Source organism: Hypanus sabinus, chromosome 2 (genome assembly GCF_030144855.1).
Source record: "Hypanus sabinus isolate sHypSab1 chromosome 2, sHypSab1.hap1, whole genome shotgun sequence".
Taxonomy (NCBI): Eukaryota; Metazoa; Chordata; class Chondrichthyes; order Myliobatiformes; family Dasyatidae; genus Hypanus; species Hypanus sabinus.
In genome coordinates, this window is record NC_082707.1 from 34,342,785 (window position 1) to 34,366,317 (window position 23,533).

Here is a 23,533-nt window from a genome sequence, read left to right on the forward strand (position 1 = left end):
GTAAATGGGAGGTGGGGGGGGGGGCAACTTCAATATAACTGGTTTGAGTGAAGCACTGATTGATTATTTTTCAATTCCTTCCGATGCTAGAATCGACGCCCTTTAGCAGAGGCGCCAAAATGCTGGGCTGCAAGTTTCTCAAATCGAGTTCGCCGTTATACACGCCAGTACTGTGAGATCCAGGTACAATAATGAACTTGCTTGCGGCAGCATCACAGGTACGTAGGTACAGTTAAAGCACATAATATAAATTATATAATTTATATTATTTCATACTAGTTATAATAATTACATTAAATTTATTATTAATTATAATAATTTAGACTTAGTTTCTACATTTTGGCGGGCTTTATTTTACTGAAAATTCAATCTTTTAGCAAATTTGTAACTCTGCCTCGTAAAACAGATTTGAGGGCTGCAAGTGCCCCGTGATGACAGCCTTTCGAAACAGATGCGGGTATGTCCAAAAATCTCTTCGCTTGGGCGAATATATTTGGGCCTCAAGATTCAAATTGCAGAAGGCAGACGCAAACAGGGATTGTTCTGCACAGTGTTTTTTTTTGCAATATCCTGTATTCTCCGCTGCTCAATTTGTCGATGGTGCCAGCTAAAATGCTGGGTTACAGCCTTGCTCTGTGGTGCGCAGTTCCTGCCAACAATTCCAATTGCTAATGCTTTGTTAAAATGGTTGATTTCCGCTCAACTTGATCTCTGCACGTATCAAACAACTTTACCCCTTCAGCTTCATTTGCAAAATACACCAATTCACTCTCGACTTGTGTTTAAGCACTACCTGCAAGTTACCCGTGATAAGTTCACTCAGATCTCAGTCACTTTCCCGAGCCCTCCTCGTTTCAAGTTTTACACTTCGTCACCCGGCCTTTAATAGTCAACCCATGCGGTCAAATAAGCCTATCTCTCTATATATTAAAAATCTCTCTGAACGGGAGGCACCAACGAAAACCCACGTTCACACAAACCAGTTCCTAATACATGGCCGCGTCTGCAAAATAAAATAAACCAGTTTTCTTCATTTCCAGGAGAATTCAATTTATGTCGACGGATTTCTTCAAAGTCTGGCAAAACACAACTAGGCACTGACTCAATTCAAAACGTAGTACTTTACGCAGAATTATATATCATTAAAACGGAACGATATCACAGAAATCCCCTCGCTACATCGGCCCCTCCCCACAATGAATTACAAACCCTTTAAGTGTCAATAACCCCAATACCTTCGCGCAGAGCCAAACGAAGAGTGAGCGGCAGCGTGTTCTGGACTTGACCCCAACTGATATATACAGGTATCTGTTGCACCGCTCGAAAACGAATCCTTATATCAGCGCCAGCTGCCAAGAAACCACGAGATCAGTCCTGCCGAACAGAATGCGAAAGAGCGATCCCACCCCGTAATCCCACGGGAGTTCCCAGTGATGCACCAGTTTAGGTAACTGTGTTCGTCAGGTCAGGTGAAAATGCCTCCTTTCATCAAACACTTAAAAAAAATTCTCTTAAATCAACGCTCCCTACGTTACTGTTTCAACTAAAGTATAATGAAATATATCACTAAATCAAGACTCGATGCCAGGTCTTTGATTGAAGTGCTAGCCCACTTTGCAGTTAATAGAGTTGTAAGGCGCAGAAGCAGGCCGTTCGGTCCATCTGTTCATGCCATCAAAGATGCCTAACCAAGCAATTCCCATTTGCTTTCCTTTGGATCAGACTTCTAAACTTTTCCCATGCGTCCATCAAACATTGTAATTGTACACTGCCAGGGGGGTGTAGGACAGGTGGCAGAGAAAGAGTGCAGAGGTGGGGAGCGGTGCAGGTCCAGAACCACCCAGCCCTGAGATAGATAGCCAGCAAGGTCATTTGATTCCAAACAATTGGTTTATTGATCATTACAGAGTGTCTCTCCAATGCTTCCCACTCTCTCCCCTCTTCCCGAAGTTGATCCCCCTCTCCCTGCCACCTTCCCACTCTCAGTCCACAATAGAGACCCATATCAGGTTTAACATCACTCTCATATGTTATGAAATTTGTTTTTTGCAGCAGCGGAGCAACTGTAGTACTGTGCAAAAGTCGAAGGCATCCTAACTATATGTACGTACCACTGTGTGTCTACTCCTTACTCTAGTAGGCTCTTCACCCTTTGTACTAAAAAGTCTTCCATCTGATCTTGTTTAAATTTTTCCCCTCTCACAATTAACTTCTGCCACAGAGGTTTTAGACTTCCCAACCCTGTAAAAAAGACTATGACAATCAATCTTTCCTAAACACCTCATGATTTTATAAAATTCTAGAGATGTTCATCAGCCTCCTGTACTCCAATGAAAATATTCAGGCCTATAGAGTCTCTCTTTATAACATCATAAGACATAATAGCAGAATTAGACCATTTGGCCCATTGAGTCTGATTCTGATTTCACCATTTGATCATGGCTGTTTTATTTCTTAGAACCGTTTTCCTGCCTTCTTCCCATAACCTTTGATATCTTTACTTATCAATAACCTATCAATCTCCTTTTTAAATATACCCAATGATGGCCTGAACAACCACCTGTGGCAATAAAATGTGCTCTGACCATTACAGCCTGGCTTTTATGTTCTATACCTCTTGAAATTAATGCCAACATTGCATTTGCCTTCTTCCTCACCGACTCAACTTGCTGGTTAACCTTTAGGGAATTCTGCACAAGGACTCCCAAATATCTTTGCACCTCTGATTTCTGAATTTACTCCCTGTTTAGTAGATAGTCTATGCCTTTATTCCTTCTAAAGTGCATGATTATACACTACCTTACACTGATTCCATCTCCCACTTCTTTGCCCATTTCCCTAATCATTGCATTTGCAATTTTCCTGTTCTCCAGACCCATTACAGAACCTTGAAAGATTACTACCAATGCCTCCACAATCTCTTTAGCTACCTCTTTCAGAACCCTGGGTTGTAAACCATCTGGTCCAGGTGACTTATCTACCTTCAAGCCTTTCAGCTTCCCAAACACCTTCTCACACTTTTACTTCGGACACCCAAATTTTTGGCATGCTGCTGGTGTCTTTTACAGTGAAGACTTTTGCAATTTTCTTTTATATTATTGGCTAGCTTATCATCATATTTCATCTCTTCTCACCTTATTGTTTTTTTTTTAGTTGCTTTCTATTGTTTTTGTTTTTTCAAAAGCTTCTCAATCTGTTAGCTTCCCACTATTTTTTGCTAAATGGTATGCCCCCTTATTTGATTTTTGCTGTCTTTGGCTTCTAAGGCACAATTACCTTACTCTCCCTTTATAATGCTTCCTTTTCTTTTGGATAAACTGATCCTGTGTCTTCCAAATTACCCTGTGAAACTCCAGCTAAAGCTACTCTGTTGTCATCCCTGTTGGTGTACCCTTCCAATCAGCTCTGGCTAGCTCCCTCTTAAGTCTCTGTAATTACCTTTGCTCAATTGTGATACCAATACACCCAGTCTTAGCTTCTCCTTCTCAAACTACAAGGCTTTCAATATCATGGCAGTGAAGGAAGAATTTGATTTTAATATTGCCATTTTATCTGAATTACAAGTGTTTAAAAACTATTAATATGCAACTAAGTTCTGTGAATTATGTAATTAGATAGTGTACATCAACAATGTAAGACAAATGTCCAAATGGTATTAATGTCGCAGAGAACACTGGAAAAATCTGCTGTGATTTTTGTTTTGAAGAAGACTATAAGATCTTCATTATACTCCTGAGCCAAGAGATGCATCTCTAGTTTAGCAATTCCAGAAAGTATAGCATTCGTTTGTCCTATATTGATGACTACATTATGTTCTTGTAACTAAAATATAAATCTGTTACTGTTTTGTGAAAATTTATTTGGATAATGCAACCGAAAAATAATCCCCAATGTATGAGCCTTTCTTAGCACAAGGTAGAGAGAATCTAATTTTAGACAATATGAATGTACCTGTAGAGAAAAAGAGGAGGTAGAGAAGTCTGAAAGCACACACTCAGTGATTCAGGAACATCTTCTTCCCCTCTGCCATCCGATTCCTAAATGGACATTGAACCCTTGGACACTACCTCACTTATTTAATATATATTATTTCTGATTTCTGCATGTTTTTAATCTATTCAATATACATAAACTGTAATTGATTTATTTTTTAAATTATTATTTTCCTTCTTCTTCTATATTATGTATTGGATTGAACTGCTGCTGCTAAGTTAACAAATTTCATGACACATGCCGGTGATAATAAACCTTATTCTGACTCTTATTGTTTATGTCTACCAAATCAATAAGATCATGATAGCCGTAATCATAATCTTAAATCTACATTCCTGCCTAATACTCAAAACACTTGCCTCCTTCAGAATGCAAAATGCTTTGAATATATTCACTGACTCTGTATCCACAGTTCTCTAGGGTCGGAGAATCTAGAGATTCATGACCCTGATAAGCGATTTCTCCCTAATTCCGTATTAAATAATGACTCATCAAACAGCATTCACTGATTCTTGCTAAAAGTTGGAACGTCTTCCTAATGTCAGTCATGCTAAGCGCTTTTGCTATTATCTTCTGTGTTTTAACAAGGTTTCATTTTGTTCTTCCAAACTCCAGAGCATGTGTACGTGCTACTTTCATAAGGTGACCCCATCATGCTGGGGATTTTTCATGCAAGCCTTCTCTACACTGTCTCTATAACTACCACATCCTTCTCTAAGTAATGAAGTACACAGGGCTGAGGGCATTTCATATGAATTAACTGAAAGATCTTTCAATATATTTCATATTGAACTACCACGGTCAGTGAGGTTCACAGGATAGGGCCCTATGTTTTACCTAGCAATACCACAGAGAGCAGGCTTCCTCATATCACATACTGCTCCTTTACACAGAGAAAAGAGTGTTATTTATTCAAGTTCCTGGAAAATAAATGACATGTAAAGAACAGTAAGTTGTTTATTTTGACCAATGATCCCATTAACCCTAATTTTAAACTCTTCCCAGTCACATGAAGAGCTAAACCATCTATCAGTGAATATGGTGGCTGAGTGAACTATGCATCTTTGTCTTCTGCGGACAAATAGGATGTGGGCCTTTGTATCACAGGTGAAGTTGCTTGCCAGTTCTCATATAATTATCACCTCGTTGGTTGGGGTCCATGTGTATGGATAGAGTTATGGAAGGCATGGAAACAAGTCTTTCCCCCCATCTCCTCCATGTGAACCAAGATGCCTTTCTGAGCTGGTCACATTTGCCTGGGTTTGGCAATATACCTTTCCAAATGTTCTTTAAGCATTACAATTGTACCTGACTCTACAACTCCTCTGGCAGAGTGTTCCATGCACCCACCATGGTTTGTGTGAAAATAGGTCTTGGGTGCCTTTTAATTCTTTCACCTGAAGTCTATGTCATCTAATTTAAGGCTTCCCTACCCTGGGAAAAAGGCTGTGACCATCCACCTTATCTGTGCCCCTCCTGATTTTGTAAACCACCATAAGGTCACCCATTAGCCCCTTCATTCCAGGGGAAGATGTCCCAGCCTAACCACTCTTCTTATAACTCAAGCCTCCCCCAGTCCTAGTAACATCCTCCACATGGTTTCAGCACCCTTTCCAATTAATGACATCCTTCCTATAGCTGGGCAACCAGAACCAGATATTTGCTACTGCTCCACTATATGCTGGAATACCAAAACACTTTTCTCCAATATATTTATATCTTATGAAGCAACAAGTGAGATGTCACCTCATACCTGCCAGCAGAGCAAACCCCTCCTCCAAATGAGCAGGTGCTGTGTCTCACCGTGGCCAATGTGAAGAGAACCCTGTACAGGGTCAACCCATGGAAGGCTGCTGGACCAGACAATTTCCTGGCAGAGTGCTAAGAGGATGTGCAGACCAGTTAGCAGATGTTCTTACTGACACCTTCAACATCTCCCTGAGCAGCACCACCGTTCCAACGTGCTTCAAGGCCGCCACCATCGTCCCCATGCCGGGGAAGTCTTCAGTGACCTGCCTCAATGACTACCGTCCCGTTGCACTCACATTTATCATCATGAAGTGTTTCGAGAGGCTCGTCATGAGGCACATCAAGACCCTGCTGCCCCCCTCATTGGACCCTCTGCAGTTCGCGTACCGTCCCGACCACTCAACAGATGACGCCACTGCCGTCACCCTCCACCTGGCCCTAACCCACCTGGACAAATATGTTCAAATGCTGTTCATAGACTTCAGTTCAGAATTCAACACAATCAGTCCTCAGAAACTGATTGGAAAGCCGAGCCTACTGGGCCTGAACACCTCCCTCTGCAACTGGATCCTAGACTTCCTGACTGGGAGACGTCAGTCAGTCCAGATTGGGAGCAGCATCTCCAACACCATCACACTGAGCACGGGGGTCCCCCAGGGCTGTGTGCTCAGTCCACTGCTGTTCACTCTGCCGACCCACGACTGTGCTGCAACACACAGCTCGAAACACATCATCAAGTTCACAGATGACATGACTGTGGTGGGTCTCATCGGCAAGAACGATGAGTCAGCATACAGAGAGGAGGTGCAGTGGCTGACGGACTGGTGTAGAGCCAACAACCTGTCTCTGAATGTGAACAAAACAAAACAAGTGGCTGTTGAATTCAGGAGGGCATGGAGACCACTCTCTGCTGAATGTCGACGGCTCCTCCATAGAGATTGTTAAGAGCGCGTGACGTCAGCTAGTACAGCGCAAAAGGTTAAAAAAGAAGGCAGCCACATCCAGCAGGCAGCATTGGAGCGGGCAGCGGAGTGAGAGGCAGCAGAGTGGTAGGGCTTTGGCTCAACTGGCTTAGGCAGTAATGGGACGAGGCAAGGTCGGAAGTATATGTGTGAGGCCAGTTTTCTGTGCTCGGTATCAGATGTGGGGAGTCCTGGAGTCTCCCAGCCTCCCGGATGGCCATATCTGCACCAGGTGTGTCGAGCTGCAGCTCCTGAGGGACCGAGTTAGGGAACTGGAGATGCAGCTCGATGACCATCGCCTAGTCAGGGAAAGCAAGGAAGTGACAGAGAGGAGTTACAGGCAGGTGGTCACACCGGGGCCACAGGAGACAGACAAGTGGGTCACAGTCAGGAGGGGGAAGCTGAAGAGTCAGGTACTAGAGAGTACCCCTGTGGCTGTACCCCTCGACAATAAGTACTCCTGTTTGAGTACTGTTGGGAGGGAACAGCCTACCTGGGAAAGTGGCAGTGGCCGTGCCTCTGGCACAGAGTCCAGCCCTGTGGCTCGGAAGGGAAGAAGAAGTGATAGGGTCTCTATAGTTAGGGGATCAGACAGGCGATTCTGTGGACGCAGGAAAGCAACTCAGATGGTAGTTTGCCTCCCAGGTGTCAGGGTCCGGGATGTTTCGGAACGTGTCCAAGATATCCTGCAGTGGAAGGGAGAACAGCCAGAGGTTGTGGTACATATTGGTACAAATGACATAGGTAAGAAAAGGGAAGAGGTCCTGAAAAAAGACTACAGGGAGTTAGGAAGGAAGTTGAGAAACAGGACCACAAAGATAGTAATCTCAGGATTACTGCCTGTGCCACGCGACAGTGAGAATAGGAATAGGATGAGCTGGAGGATAAATCTGTGGCTGAGGGATTGGAGCAGGGGGCAGGGATTCTGATTTCTGGATCATTGAGACCTCTTTTGGTGCAGGTGTGACGTGTACAAAAAGGACTTGAATCCCAGGAGGACCATATCCTGGCGGGGAGGTTTGCTAAGGCTACTGGGGAGTTTAAACTAGAATTGTTGGTGGGTGGGAACTGAACTGAAGAGACTGGGGAAGAGGAGGTTGGCTCACAAATAGAGAAAGCTTGTAGACAGTGCAAGAGGGAGGATAGACAGGTGATAAAGAAGGGACGTGCTCAGACCGAAGCCTTGAGCTGTGTATTTTAATGCAAGGAATGTTGTAAACAAAGTGGATGAGCTTAGAGCGTGGATCAGCACTTGGAGCTATGATGTGGTGGCCATTACAGAGATTTGGATGGCAGAGGGACAGGATTGGTTACTTCAAGTGCTGGATTTTAAATGTTTCAGAAAGGACAGGGAGGGAGGCCAAAGAGGTGGGGGCTTGGCACTGTTGATCAGAGATAGTGTCACAGCTGCAAAAAAGGTGGATGCCATGGAGGGTTTGTCTACAGAGTCTCTGTGAGTGGAGGTTAGGAACAGGAAGGGGTCAATAACTTTACTGGGTGTTTTTTATAGGCCACCTAAAAGTAATGGGGATATCGAGGAGCAGATAGGAAAACAGATCCTGGAAAGGTGTAATAATAACAGAGTTGTTGTGATGGGAGATTTTAATTACCCAAATATCGATTGGCATCTCCCTAGAGAAAGGGGTTTATATGGGGTGGAGTTTGTTAGGTGTTTTCAGGAAGGTTTCTTGACACAATATGTAGATAAGCCTACAAGAGGAGAGGCTGTACTTGATTTGGTATTGGGAAACGAACCTGGTCAGGTGTCAGATCTCTCAGTGGGAGAGCATTTTGGAGATAGTGATCATAATTCTGTCTCCTTTACAATAGCATTGGAGAGAGATAGGAACAGACAAGTTAGAAAAGCATTTAATTGGAGTAAGGGGAATTATGAGGTGATCAGGCCGGAAATTAGAGGCTTAAAATGGAAACAGATGTTCTCAGGGAGAAGAATGTGGCAAATATTCAGGAGATATTTGTGTAGAACACTGTATAGGTACATTCCAATGATACAGGGAGGTTATGGTAGGGTACAGGAACCGTGGTGTACAAAGGCTGTAATAAATCTAGTCAAGAAGAAAAGAAAAGCTTACAAAAGGTTCAGAGAGCTAGGTAATGTTAGAGATCTACAAGATTATAAGGCTTCTAGAAGGAGCTTAAGAATGAAATTAGGAGAGCCAGAAGGGGCCATGAGAAGGCCTTGGCAGGCAGAATTAAGGAAAAACCCAAGGCATTCTACAAGTATGTGAAGAGCAAGAGGATAAGACGTGAAAGAATAGGACCAATCAAGCGTGACAGTGGGAGAGTGTGTATGGAACTGGAGGAAATAGCAGAGATACTTAATGAATTAGTATTCACTTCTGTATTCACTATGGAAAAGGACCTTAGTGATTGTAGTGATGACTTGTGGCAGACTGAAGAGCTTGAGCATGTAGATATTAAGAAAGAGGATGTGCTGGAGCTTTTGGAAAACTAAGCTACCAGGACCAGGGGAGATCTACTCCAGGCTACTGTGGGAGGTGAGGGAGGAGATTACTAAGCCTCTGATGATGATCTTTGCATCATCAATGGGGACGGGAGAGTTTCTGGAGGATTGGAGGGTTGCGGATATTGTTCCTTTATTCAACAAAGAGAGTAGAGATAGCCCGGGAAATTACAGACTAGTGAGTCTTATCTCAGTGGTTGGTAAGTTGACGGAGAATATCCTGAGAGGCAGGATTTATAAACATTTGGAGAGGTATAATATGATTAGGAGTAGTCAGCATGGCTTTGTCAAGGGCAGGTCGTGCCTTATGAGCCTGATTGAATTTTTTGAGGGTGTGACTAAACACATTGATGAAAGTACAGCAGTAGATGTAGTGTATATGGATTTCAACAAGGCATTTGATAAGGTACCCCCTGCAAGACTTATTGAGGAAATAAGGAGGCATGGGATCCAAGGGGACATTGCTTTGTGGATCCAGAACTGGCTTTCCCACTGAAGACAAAGAGTGGTTGTAGATGGGCCATATTCTGCATGGAGGTCGGTCACCAGTGGTGTGCCTCAGGGATCTGTTCTGGGATCATTACTCTTTATGATTTTTATAAATGACCTGGATGAGGAAGTGGAGGGATGGGTTAGTAAGTTTACTGATAACACAAAGGTTGTAGGTGTTGTGGATAGTGTTGAGGGCTGTTAGAGGTTACAGTTGGACATTGATAGGATGCAAAACTGGGCTGAGAAGTGGCAGATGAGGTTCAAACCAGACAAGTGCAAAGTGGTTTATTTTGGTAGGTCAAATACGATGGCAGAATATAGTATTAATGGTAAGACTCTTGACAGTGTGAAGGATCAGAAGGATCTTGGGGTCTGAGTCCATAGGACGTTCAAAGCAGCTGTGCAGGTTGACTCTGTGGTTAAGAAGGCGTATGGTGTACTGGCCTTCATCAATCATGGAATTGAATTTAGGAGCCAAGAGGCAATGTTGCAGCTATATAGGACCCTGGTTAGACCCCACTTAGAGTACTGTGCTCCATTCTGGTCCCCTCACTACAGGAAGGATGTGAAAGCCATAGAAAGGGTGCAGAGGAGATTTACAAGGATGTTGCCTGGATTGGGGAGCATGCCTTATGAAAACAGGTTGAGTGAACTTGGCCTTTCCTCCTTGGAGCGAAGGAGGATGAGAGGTGACCTGATAGATGTGTACAAGATAATGAGAGGCATTGATTATGTGGATAGTCGGAGGCTTTTTCCCAGGGCTGAAATGGTTGCCACAAGAGGTTTAAGGTGCTGGGAAGTAGGTACAAAGGAGATGTCAGGGGTAAGTTATTTACTCAGAGAGTGTTGAATGCATGGAATGGGCTGCCAGCAAAGGTGGTGGAGGCAGATATGATAGGGTCTTTTATGGGCTTTTAGATAGGTACATGGAGCTTAGTAAAATAGAGGGCTATAGGTAAGCCTAGTAATTTCTAAGGTAGGGACGTGTTGGACAGAACTTTGAGGGCCGAAGAGCCTGTAGTGTGCTGTAGGTTTTCTATGTTTCTAAATTTCTTGGTGCTCACCTGGTGGAGAATCTCATCTGGTCCCTCAACACCAGCTCCATAGCCAAGAAAGCCCAGCAGCGTCTCTACTTTCTGCGAAGTCTGAGGGAAGTCCATCTCCCACCCCCCATCCTCATCACATTCTTCAGGGTTTGTGTTGAGAGCATCCTGAGCAGCTGCATCACTGCCTGGTTCAGAAATTCCACTATCTCGGATCACAAGACCCTGCAGGGGATAGTGAGGTCAGCTGAGAAGATCATCGGGGTCTCTCTTCCGGCCATTACAGACATTTACACCACACACTGCATCCACAAAGCAAACAGCATTATGAAGGGCCCCACACACCCCTCAAACAAACTCTTCTCCCTCTTTCTATCTGGCAAAAGGCACCGAAGCATTCAGGCTCTCACGACCAGACTATGTAACAGTTTCTTCCCCCAGGCCATCAGACCTCTCAATACCCAGAGCCTGGACTGACACCAACTTACTGCCCTCTGTTGTGCCTGTTGTCTTGTTTATTATTTATTTTAATGCCTGCACTGTTTTGTGCACTTTATGCAGTCCTGTGTAGGTTTGTAGTCTAGTGTAGTTTCTGTGTTCTTTTACGTAGTTCAGTGTAGTTTTTGTATTGTTTCATTTAGCACCATAGTCCTGAAAAACATTGCCTCGTTTTTATTGTGTACTGTACCAGCAGCTATGGTCGAAATGACAATAAAAAGTGACTTGACTTGACTTGAATGCTCAATTCCTCCAGGTGTCACATGATGTGCTGGTACACAGGGAGCAGAAGGTGTGGTTACGTAAACAAAAACATCAATTTCTACATGAAAACACAAAATGCTGGCAGAACTCAGCAGGCCAGACAGCATCTATGGGAGGAGGTAGTGACAACATTTCGGGCCGAAACCCTTCATCAGGAGGGTTTCTACATGAACTTTTTTTTAAAGGACAATGACATTATCCACATTTTTCCTTAAGGTCTTCCCATGTCAAAATAGAAACCTACTGAATAAATTGCTGCTGTTAGTATTGGTCATAAATCTACTGAATAGTTATATAAATCAATAGATTCATTAAGCATGGAAATCTGCCGCCCTTACTTACAAAACTTTAGAATTGTGGAATTGTACAACACTGAAATGGACCATCTCATTTGTACCTAACATGCTGCCTTTCTAATGTATGTTCCTCACATTTGCCTGCATGAAGCCCATATTCATCTCCACCTTTCCTATCTAATTACCTGCTCAAATATCTCTTAAATATCGGACATGTACTTAAAATGTATTTGAAGGAAATCCAGTAAGCTTAACAACTATTATGGGAGTTATTTTTGAATGATGAAAGAGGGGGTTGGTTTGAGAATCATACATGTTGTTGGGTGTAAGCCAATGCTATGGCTGCAGACAGTTTGTGGCCCGATGTCTAGACATTTGTGTTTTGCTGCAACTGAGCATTTGAAAAAAAAATGCCACCTTTGTCCAGGCTTTAGTTCAAAATTGATCAATTACTCAAAAGTTACAGATTGGTTTCACTCTGAGAAACCACCTAGGACCACTAGACATAAAAGCAGAAGTAGGCCATTCAGCCCATCAAATCTGCTCTGCTATTCAATCATGGGCAGGTCCAATTCTTCCAGTCATCCCTACTCCTTCGCCATCTCCCTATAACCTTTGAGGCCCTGGCTAATCAAGAACCTATCTATCTCTGCCTTAAATGCACCCAATGACTTGGCCTCCACAGTTGCTCGTGGCAACAAATTCCACAGATTTACCACCCTGGAGTATACCTCGGCACAATATTCTGGCCATCATTCAGTTGGCTAGTTGTCCAAGGGAGCACTGATTTCATCGAAAACACTGAGAGTGGTGAATCTGTAGAATTCTCTGCCCAATGAAGCAATGGAGGCTACCTCAGTAAATATATTTTAGACAAGTTTGGATAGATTTTTGCATAGTTGGGGAATTACGAGTTATGGGGAAATGGCAGGTGGATGGAGAAGAGTCCAAGGCCAGATCAGCTATGATCTTATTGAATGGTGGAGCAGGCTCTATGGGCCAGATGCCCTACTCCTGCTCCTATTTCTTAATGTTCTCATGAATTCAAAGCATCAAATTGTAGGAACTGTTCAGACGTAATTGGATGGTCAGATTTTTGAAGTGTTTCTGCCTGGCATTGGTTAATGTTTTCAGAGGTACTTTCTAGTTTACAAATCATTGAGTTTGAAAAGGCTCTGTGATTGCTGAGATTTTAATGGGAACGACTGTATAAAACATTTTATCAAGTTATTCCATAATTTTTCACTCACCAGTCTACAATCACGCACTATTGTTAAAAAGGAGAGCGGTTAGCCATTGTAAACATGTAATAAACACTGTTACTCTCTTCTTCATTTGCCATTAAACATTTATTCAGTTCTAAATATATAAAATAAAGACTTGCATGAGTATTACCCTAACAAATCTCCGAGAGGATTAAGGGGCACAAGAACAATTAATATCTGTGGAAACCTAATTATAGTATCTCTGTTCTCAAACTGCCATAATATTTATTCTAACTTATCAAGATGTAATAGGTTCAGAGGCAAGCCAACAGTGGTCTACAATATAGAAGCCAAAGAAAAATGTACCCATGGGAATCATGTTTCATTTTTCTCCACAGAGTAGAGGTTAGGAGACATGCCTATGACGTCAGATTACTTATGAGCAGGAGCCTGAACACCTGTGATTACTTTCTAATTGTAAAGATAGGTAAATCATACTTGCTGGAACTATCTGAGGAAAAGTCTGTGAAGATCCATCTACTGCAGCTCACCTCTCATCAGCCCTAAGTAGGTGCAGTAATTCCAGTGACTGTCAATGTTCAATGTGACTTGGCAGATTCATGGTTCGGCACAGACTAGATGGGCTGAAGGTCCTGTTTCTGTGCCTTTGTGTTCTATGACTCTATGCTTGAACTATTTTAAGTTCATTCCATACTTTCTCAGGGGACCTCAGTAACACTAGTAATGAACAAAGAACACATGTGTTAAGCAGATGTCTTGAGTGTTTGCTTACCTAATGACATCACCGTCCCCATGGAATTTTGCAACAGCATCACAGGCTGTCATATTTATTCCAGATTTCAAGATTCATTCCAGCCTGGTGTAACAATGAGGAGTGCAAGCTCCTGCAGTTAAATGTGAAATAATAAACCACCCAAAATAACATGCTCTTCGTGCCCAACTACAGCTAATTGTTGCCCATCTACACAAGTCCAGGCTCAGTAGCTGTTAGAAATTTATTTAAAATAATCCACAGTAAGAGCATAAATTCAGCAGTTGAGAGACATCAACTGGGTAAGGAGCAGTATTAACATTACAGGTCAATGCCCTTCTGTACAAATGCAGACAACAGTTTTGTTACAAAATCTCAAATGTTACTGTTGGTCCTGCAGTGGTTGCAGCCATTTTAGCTGGCTCCGATAACAAGTCTCTGGGTGTTTGGATCCTTGTCCTCTGTAACTGAGGCAGGACACAAGGTAATATGCCAGCAAGCAGGCTCCTGCTTACCGTGCACCATAGTGACCTGTTATTTTTCATATTCCAATTTTGTTTATCAACAAGTACAACTTCTGAATCACCAGGGAAGATATACCTGAGATAGTCCCGTGAATGTTTGTGACAAAGGGCGGTAAGTGCAATGATCTGGAAACTTCCTCCCTGAGCTAGCCTCTGCTTACACGATATATTGGAAGAAAGAGATAAACATATTGCTTGAGATTTTTTCCCACTTGGAAGTGGGGGATATTTGGCAGGATATAATTTATTAGCCATGCATAGTTATCCTAAAATCATGCTGGAGCACATCCTCAGATTGCTGTAGTCTTTTGTTGTGATAATAGAGTTATTGAGAGATATAGCGCAGAAAAGCCGTTTCTTCAGCCTATCGAGTCTCTGCCAACCTCAACCATGTATATACATTGATCGTACATTAATCCTGTTTCTCAGTCACCCATTCTCATCAACTCAACCCTCACACCCTGCCATTTCAGCACTCACCTACACACTAGGAGAAATTTACAGTTGCCATTTAACCTACCAACCCGTATGTCTTTGGGGTGTGAGAGCGAACAGTGTCATGCACAGTCACGGGAATAACACACAAGCTCCGCACAGACCTGAACCCGAGGTCAGCGCTATATCTGGGTCTCTGGTGTTGTAAGGCAGCTGTGCCGCCATGCCGTGCAATATTGGGACTGCCTCTGCTATGACCTTTGACACTTCTTCTGAGCTGGTGTCAGTCACCCAGCTTGACGGCATTGGTAAAGTGAGGTGCAGGGCATGTCAGAACATGAAGTTACAGGTATTGATGGAATGCTATTCCACCGCTGTTGATGCAAAACACCACATCAGAGTGCCACCTGTGGCTCGGTTGGTAACACTCTGGATCAGAGCCTTGTGGATTCAGGGCTATAAAACAAGCAGTTACTTGGCATTCCTGCACTGTACTGAAGAGATGCCAGATGGCTGGAGGAAGTGATGCTTTGATAAAAGTTGAATAGAATCCACATCTCTGGTGATGAAAACAATCACATGGCATCATTTAATAGAACATAGAACAGTAAAGCACAAGAAGAGGCCATTCAGCCCACAAGGTTGTGCGAAACCAATTTAATTAGCAATCAGACTAATTTCTTCTGCCTACACAATGTCCATATCCTCCCATTTTCCTCACATTCACGTATCTATCTAAGTATTTCTTATGAGTTTCTAGTATTTCCACCTCTACCAGCACCCTAGGCAGTGCAGTCCAGGTGCCCACCACTCAGTGGATAAAAAATCTGCCCCTCTCATCTTAAATGCATGCCCTCTGGTATTAGATATTTCAACCCTTGGAAAAAGATATTGGCTGGTTACTCTGTCTCTGACTCTCATAATCCTATGAACCTCTAAATCCTACATCATATATCATATCTCTAAATCATAATCCTATAAATCAGATCTCCCCTCAGCCTTCACCGCTCCAGAGAAAACAACTTGTCTACCCTCTTGTTATAACACATGCCCTATAATCCAGGTAGCATCCTTGTAAACCTCTTCTGCACCCTCTCCAAAGCCTCAACATCCTTTTCGTAACGGGACAACCAGTACTGTATTCAATACTCCAGATGTGGCATAACTTGAGTTTTATGAGGCTGCAACATAACTTCCTAACTTTTGGACTCAATGTCTCAACTAATGCCACATGCCTTTTAACCACCCTGTCAATTTGTGTAGCCATTTTCACAGATCCATGAATCTGGATCCCAAGATTTCTCTGCACATCAACACTGTTAAGGATCTTGCTCTTAACAATGTACCGTGTCTTTTCATTTGACGTACACTTCACATTTGTCCAGGTTAAACACCATCACCATTTCTGCACCCATATCTGTGACTGACCTATGTCGTGTTGCTTTCTTTGTCAGTCTTCTATACTATCCACAACACCACCAACCTTCATATCATCTACGAACTTACTAACCTACCCATCTACATTTTCATCCAGGTCATCTACACACAGTACAAACAGCGTAAGTCCTAGTACAGATGACTGTGGAACACCACTAATCACAGACCTCCTAAGTCCCTTTGATCACTACTCTCTACCTCTATAGGCACACAATTCTAAATCCAAACAGCTAAATCATCATGCACCACAATTTTCTGGATGAAGGTGCCTCCCATGAGGAACCTTGTCAAACACCTTACTGAAATCCAAGTAGACAATATCTACAGCTCTACCTTCATCAATCACCTTCGTCATCTTGTCAAAAAACTCAGTCAAGTTAGTAAGACACGTCTTGCCACACACAAAGCTATGCTAGTTCTTCCTAATTAGGTCATGAATTCAAAATGCTCATTAATTCTATCCCTACAAATTCTCTCCAGTAACTTTCCTACCTCTGGCGTGAGACTTGCCAGTCTATAGTTTACAGGATTATCCCTGATTGCCTTCTTGAATAATGAAACAAAAGAAGAGAAGAAGAATTCCCCACAGTTAACTTGACCGTATTTATCTTACCATCAATGTTCCCTCTAAGGTGTGCATGTGCACGAAAGGTTCTCACCCTCATTGGCATGTTAAACATATTTCACGATCACACACAATCATATTTCCTTTTCCATTTTCTGATGCGGACAGTGTCGACAACATGGAGTTTGCAATGATTTGTTTGCAGGTTTTAGAACTGGCTTATTTATACTGCTCTATTGAAGAAATTATTGATTTACTATGTCGAATTCCAAAGAAGCAAAGGGTGTGAAGTGCAAAAGAACTGCGAGTTCTTCTAAAGTGGAATGACTTATTATCCTTAGAATAGCTTCTGGTTTATTTCCACTTAAAAATTCAGTGCGTCACTGGGCAAAAAAAAATTGCACAGCACAAGATTTTTGTGCACACTGGTCATTAAAATAGAGGGAAATTTGTCCAGCATCAATAGCTGGTTGTTCTTAATACTTTGCAACATATATAAAATGCTGGAGGAACTCAGCAAGTCAGGCAGCATCTATGGAAATGAATAAGTAGTTGACGTTTTGAGCTGGGACCCTTCTTCAGGAAAAGGGGAAAGACGCCAAAATAAAAAGGTGGGGAGAGAGGAAGGAGGATAGCTAGAAGCCTAGTGGTAGAAAAGATAAATGGTTGGAGAGAAAGGAATCTGATAGGAGATGAGAGTGAACCAGAGGAGAAGGGGAAAGAGGACCCAGTGGAGGTGATAAACAGGTGAGAAGAGGTAAGAGGCCAGAGTGGGGAATAAAAGAGGGGAGGGGGGTGGGAAAAACTTTTTTACTGGAAGGAGAAATCAATCTACCCAGATGGAAGATAAGTTGTTGTTCCACCACCCTGGGAGTAGCCTTACTTGGCACACGAGGAGATCATGGACCGAATGGGAATAGGAATTAAAATGTTTGGCTGCTGGGAAGGTCTACTTTTACTGGATGCAGCAAAGGTGATTGATGAAGCAGTCCCCAAATTTACAATGGGCCTTACCAATGTAGAGGAGGATGCATCGGGAGCACTGGACACAATAGACAATCCCAGTGAAGGACTGTTAGGAGGCCTGAATGGAGGTGTGGGAGGAGGTGAAAGGGCAGGGATAAGTGTTGGGAGGGAGATTAGTGGGGAGGGATGAATGGACATGGGAATTGTGAAGGGAGCAAACCCTGTGGAAAGTGGTGAGGAGGGAGGCAGGGGAAGGTTTGGTAGTTGGATTCCTTATGAGATGTTGGAAGTTGTGGAGAATTATGTTTTGGATGCAGGGGTTCTTGGGATGGTAGTAAAGACAAGAGGAACTCTCTCTCCTTAACTCCTGTTAAGACGGCAGGAAGATGGGATCAGTGTGGATATTCGGGAAATGGAGGAGATGCGGAAGAGGGCTGCTCAATGGTGGAGGAAAGGAAATCCTGTCCCTTGAAGAAGGAAGGCATTTGTGCTTCCTGAAAGGAAAGTCATATCCTGGGAACAGATGCGGCAGAGACAAATGAACTGAGAAAAAGTAATATTATTTTTGCAGGAGATAGGACGGAAAGAGCTATAGTCAAGATAACTGTGGGAATCAGTAGGTTTATGAAAGTTATCAGTCAACAGTTTGTCTCCTGAGATAGAAACAGGAAGATCAAGAAAAGAGAGGGAGATGGACCAAGTGAATTTAAAGGCAAGGTGGAAATTACAGGCAAAGTTGATGAAATTGAGAAGTGCAGCACAAGTGCATGAAGCAGCACCAATGCAGTCATCAGAGGAAGAGTTGGGAACATTACTGGGGAAGGTTAGGAACATGGACTGTTCTGCATAGCCAACGAAGAGGCAGGCATATCTGTGGTCCATATGGGTGCTCATGGCTACCACTCGAGTCTGGAGAAAAAGAGGAGCTGAAGGAAAAATTGTTGAGGGTGAGGACCAGTTCTGTCAGACAGAAGAGGATGGAGGGGAACTGGTTGGTTCTTTTATTGAGAAAGAAACAGAGAGCTTTAAGGCTTTTTTAATGGGGACAAAAGTGTATAAAGACTGGAGATCTGTGGTGAAAATTAGGCAGTCGGGACCAGGGAATTGAAAGTGACTGAGGAGGTCAGGAGCGTCAGAAGTGTCACAGATGTAGGTGTAAGTCCATGTGAGAGGCTGCCGTCCAGATTCCCGTCATATTAGAATGTCCATGAATCGGAAGCAACCATTCTTCTCCATCTCCATCGTAAATCAAATGTTTGGATGTATGTTGTTCAGATAGTCGTGGAACTGTTGGAGTGCCTGGAGTTCATGGGGCCACGCTACGAAGATGTCATCAATGTATCTGAAGAAGCATTTGGACGGTAAGGGCGATGAACTCAGCACCGTCTCCTCAGCGTCCTCCATGTAGAAATTAGCAACATCTGGTGACAAGGGCCACCCCAGACTTATTCCTCAACAATAACAGAAGCCATCACACCTCCCAACATAGAATGGTTCTTCCTGCTTTGATGAACTGTGCAAAAGCTATTTCAGACTCAGAGAGTCTCTACGAGGAAATAAGATGATTACACATGACATAACTACAGAATGGATACAAGGAGAAGGAAATCAATCGGGCCCTTATAAGGGCTGACAGAGAAACCACAAAACTTAACAACAAGGAGGAACTCTTCGGTACCAGCCGTCTTCCCTATATTTCCATGGTTTCTGGAAGGATCACCAGGATCCTGAAGAAATACTGCATTAATACCACCCACAAACCCACAAGGAAGCTCATATCACAGTTTATGTGGGTCAAAGGTGATCTAGGACTCAGGGTGCCTGGCAGTTACAGGATTCCCTGTGAATACTGACCAGCGTGTATTGGCCAGATGGGGTGCACAGTGGAAATCTGCATCAGGAAGCACAGGAGGTGTATCTGTTTGGGTTACCCAGAGAAATCAGCAGTAGCAGAACATAGCATTTGTAATGGCCTTAGGATAGATTTCAACAGCACAAAACTACTATGCTGTACCAATAGCTGTTGGGACTGCCTGCTAAAGGAAGACATTGAAAAAAAAAACTGGAGAAAAAGATTGTAAACAAGGTGGGACAGTGGAAACCTGATTGGATGAGAACTAACCAATCAGGAGGGACAGATGACGGGAGAGATATAAATATATACACATGTTCACTTGCCTATACATGCCTAGGCATCGTCCCCATTGAAGATGGTGGAATTGTCATCAAAATGTTTGTTAAAATCGGTACCTGTATCCAGCTGGATGCCCCTAGAAGAGTTTGATGGTGTTAGAGTGGAGAGTCCAGAGTGGGAGAGTGGGGCCCTCATCAAGGGGTAGGTATGAGGAGGTGTCAGTGAGGTACAGGTCAGTCCACCACACTACAACAGCATGCCCTTTTTCTTTGGAGTGGATGGTAAGGTTGGGGTTGGTGCAGAGAGAGTGGATAGGCAGTGCATTCAGAGGGGGGTCAGGTTCAAAGGGGAGAGTGGAGTGCTGAAGTTGAGATGGTTGATGTCTCGTCAGCAATTCAAGATGAAAACATCCAGAGCAGGCAGAGATCTAGAGCTGGGTGTCCAAGAAGAGGAGAAGGGTCGAAGACAGGAGAAGGGATCATCAGTGCGGGGTGTGGAATTCTTGCCAAAGAAGTGGGCTTCGAGACAGAGGCAACAGAAGAGGAGCTCAACGTCATGGCGGGTGTGGAACTCACTGAGGGAAGACAAAGACCCTTGCTGAGGACGGAACCTTCTGCCTCAGAGAGGGGAAGGTCAGAATAATAATGAAGATATGGCAAAGATTAGAGTCAAAAGGGGGAAGGGTGTTGATGACACCTGAGGAGAGAGGAGGGTTGGGGTGTGCAGGGAAGGTGGAGTGGGAGGAAGATGGTTAATACTTTCCCATTGTGTGGGGTTGCTGTGCACAAACATCTGAGTGACTAAATGTCAAAATACATTGTTTGCCATTATGAAATTATGCTATAAAAATACTCGTTTCTGTTTTCCCTTCGCAGAGACCCATATCTGTTTGAAAAGCACAAGGGTACATTTGAGTTAATAGTTAGAAGAGGTGGAGAGGTAAGGAGGAAGGGAAATGTGAAAGTCAGGGCTGGGTATAACATTGTTAACTTTTATAATTTCAGACCCAACACTGTCTTTACTTTCAATGATAGATGTTACAATTCCTTTTCCCCTGTAGGGAAAGACCCAGAGCTGTGCCTGTCCCAGGTCAGCTTTTTGCTTTTGCCTGAGATTAATTATAAAGTTGACCTGTAAGAGAGAGGGAAGAGTGCCAAGAGTGTCACATGCAGTGTGTCAGTGATATGCCTTGATAGAATAACAGACAACATGTTAGATGTGACGAGGAGGCTTGCAGCAGTGCCCAGTGTGTGAAGATAGGTCAGTTCCTGGAAAATGGAGACACAAGAAACTGCAAATGCTACAGAGATGTATGGTGAAGATGATGCTGAGCTGCCATCTCTGTCAAGATTGGCTCAGACTTGATGGATCTTTTTAAGTTCATGGGGATGGTCTATGGAGATAGAGAAGGGGGGTTAGCAGTCAGGTTATGGTTTAAGCTCAAGCATGTGGACAGGTGATAAAAGCTGTCTGAAGTCCGGGCCTCCACACCGCATTCGATTACCAGCAACATGAAGGACATCCATAGGATCGGATGTCAATCTGAGCAGGATGCATAAAGGGGCACAAGGGCCAATAGGTCAGCAAGCCTGGAGTTCAAGGCGAGGTGCTTGGTAGTAGCTGTCAGTAGCTGGTCTGGGAAGTCAATACTTAAGAAACAAGCTAGAAGTTTGGTTAGAAATCCAAAAGTCGAAACCCCATGACTAAAACCAATTGAGGCCAGTCAACGTTTGATAAGTTTCAATAAGATCCTCCCTCATTCTTCTGAATTCCAGTGAGTACAGGCCCAGCGTGATCAAACACTCTTCACATGATAAGCCTTTCAATCCCAGAATCATCTTGTGAACCTCTTTTGAGCCGTCTCCAATGTCAACACATCCTTTCTTAAATAAGAGGCCCAAAACTGCTCACAATAGTCCAAGCGGGGCCTCACTAGTGCCTAATAAAGCATTAACATTACATTCTTGCTTTTATATTTTAATCCTCTCAAAATGAATGTTAACATTATATTTGCCTTCCTCAGCACCAACTCAACCTGCAAATTACTCTTTAGAAAACTCTGCATGAGGACTCCAAAGACCCTTTGCACCTCAGATTTATGAATTTTCTTTCCATTTAGAAAATAATCCATGCTTTTGTTTTTTTCTACCAGTGACTGACCATACACTTACTGACACTATTACATCTGTCACTTCTTTGCTTATTCTCCTAATTTTTCGAAGTCCTTCTTCAGGCTCTCTGCTTCCTCAAAACTACCTGCCTCTCCATCTCTCTTTGCGTCATTGCAGACTTGGCCACCAAGTCATTAGTTGCATTAATTTGCTCATCCAAATCATTGACATATAACAGAAAAATAATCGGTCCCAACACAGACCTCCGTGGAACACCTCTAGACACTGACAACCAACCAGTAAGGACTCCCTTTATTTCCACTCTTTGTCTCCTGCCAATCAGCCATGGCTTTAGTATCTTTCCTATATTACAATGGGCTCTTAACTTGCTAAGCAGCCTCATGTGGTATCTTGTCAAAGGCCTTCTGAAAATCCAAGTACACTACACCTACCTGTCTATCGTGCTTGCTATTTCTTCAAAGAATTCCCAGAGATTTGACAGGCAAGATTTTCCCTTGGTAAACCATGCTGATTTCAGCATTTTTTATTGTTTGCCCCCAAAACCACATCCTTAACAATCAACTCCAAAATATTCCCAACCACTGAAGCCGGACTAACTAGCCTATAATTTCTTTTCTGCCTCTGCATTCTCTTGAAAAGTAGACTGACATTTGCAATTTTCCTATCCTCCTCGAAGATCATTAGTCGTGCCTCCACAATCTCTTCAGCCACTCGTTGAACTTTAGAGTGTATTCCATCTGGTCCTGGAGATTTATCTACCTTCACACTTTTCAATTTCCCAAGTACTTTTTACCTAGTTATGGCAACTTCACTCACTTCGGTCCCTGATAATCTTGAACTTCCACCATACTGCTAGTGTATTCCATAGTGAAGACAGATGCAAAATACTTCTTCAGTTTATCCTTATTTTCCTTGTTCGCCATTACTATCTCTCCAACACCATTTTGAAGCAATCCATTATCTACTCTCACCTCTCTTTCACACTCCACGTGTAGTTTGGTATCCACTTTAATATTATTGGTTAGCTTACCATTGTATTCCATCTTTTCCTTCTTTATGAGTGTTTTTAAATTAAATTCTGTTGATTTTTAGAAATTTCCCAATCCCCTAACTTCCCACAAATTTTTGCTCTATTATATAGCCTTTCTTTGGCTTTTATGTTACCTGTGACTTTTCTTTGTCAGTCAGTTATATCATCCTACCTTTAGAATACGACTTCTTCCTGGGATGTATCTATCCTGCGCCTTCAAACTATTCCCAGTAACTACAGCCATTGTTGCTCTGCTATCATCCCTGCCAATGTTACCTTCCAATCAATTTTGGCCAATTCCTCTCTCATACCACTCTAATTCACTTTACTCTACTGTAATACTCAAATTGATCAATTCTCAAATTGCAGGGTGAATTCTATCATATTATGATCACTATCCCCTGAGGGTTCCTTTATCCTCACTTATTAACCAATTCTGGTTTATTTCACAACACCCAATCCAGAATAACTGATGCCCAGGGGGCTCAACTAGAAGCCACTCTAAAAATCATTTCATAGTCGTTCTACAAATTCGCCCTTAAGATCCATCA

The 23,533-nt window shown here is 43.0% G+C and overlaps 1 protein-coding gene across 3 annotated transcripts in view; it reads right to left on the bottom strand.

Moving 5' to 3' along the window:
• Positions 1-16,902, bottom strand: part of LOC132404533 (apolipoprotein D-like) — a 33,715-nt gene extending 16,813 nt beyond the window's left edge. The window contains exons 1-2 of one of the 3 annotated variants that reach the window (XM_059988716.1): positions 16,769-16,896; positions 1,236-1,349 (exon numbers count right to left, since the gene is read on the bottom strand). Coding sequence is in view for 1 of the 3 variants with exons in the window: in XM_059988735.1 (XP_059844718.1) it covers positions 16,769-16,795 (27 nt within the window). In the remaining 2 variants the exon portion in view is untranslated. Of the gene's footprint in view, positions 1-1,235; positions 1,350-16,768 lie in introns of all 3 variants that reach the window. The other 2 variants (XM_059988735.1, XM_059988725.1) reach the window with 2 other exon arrangements.
• Positions 16,903-23,533: the final 6,631 nt, after the last annotated feature.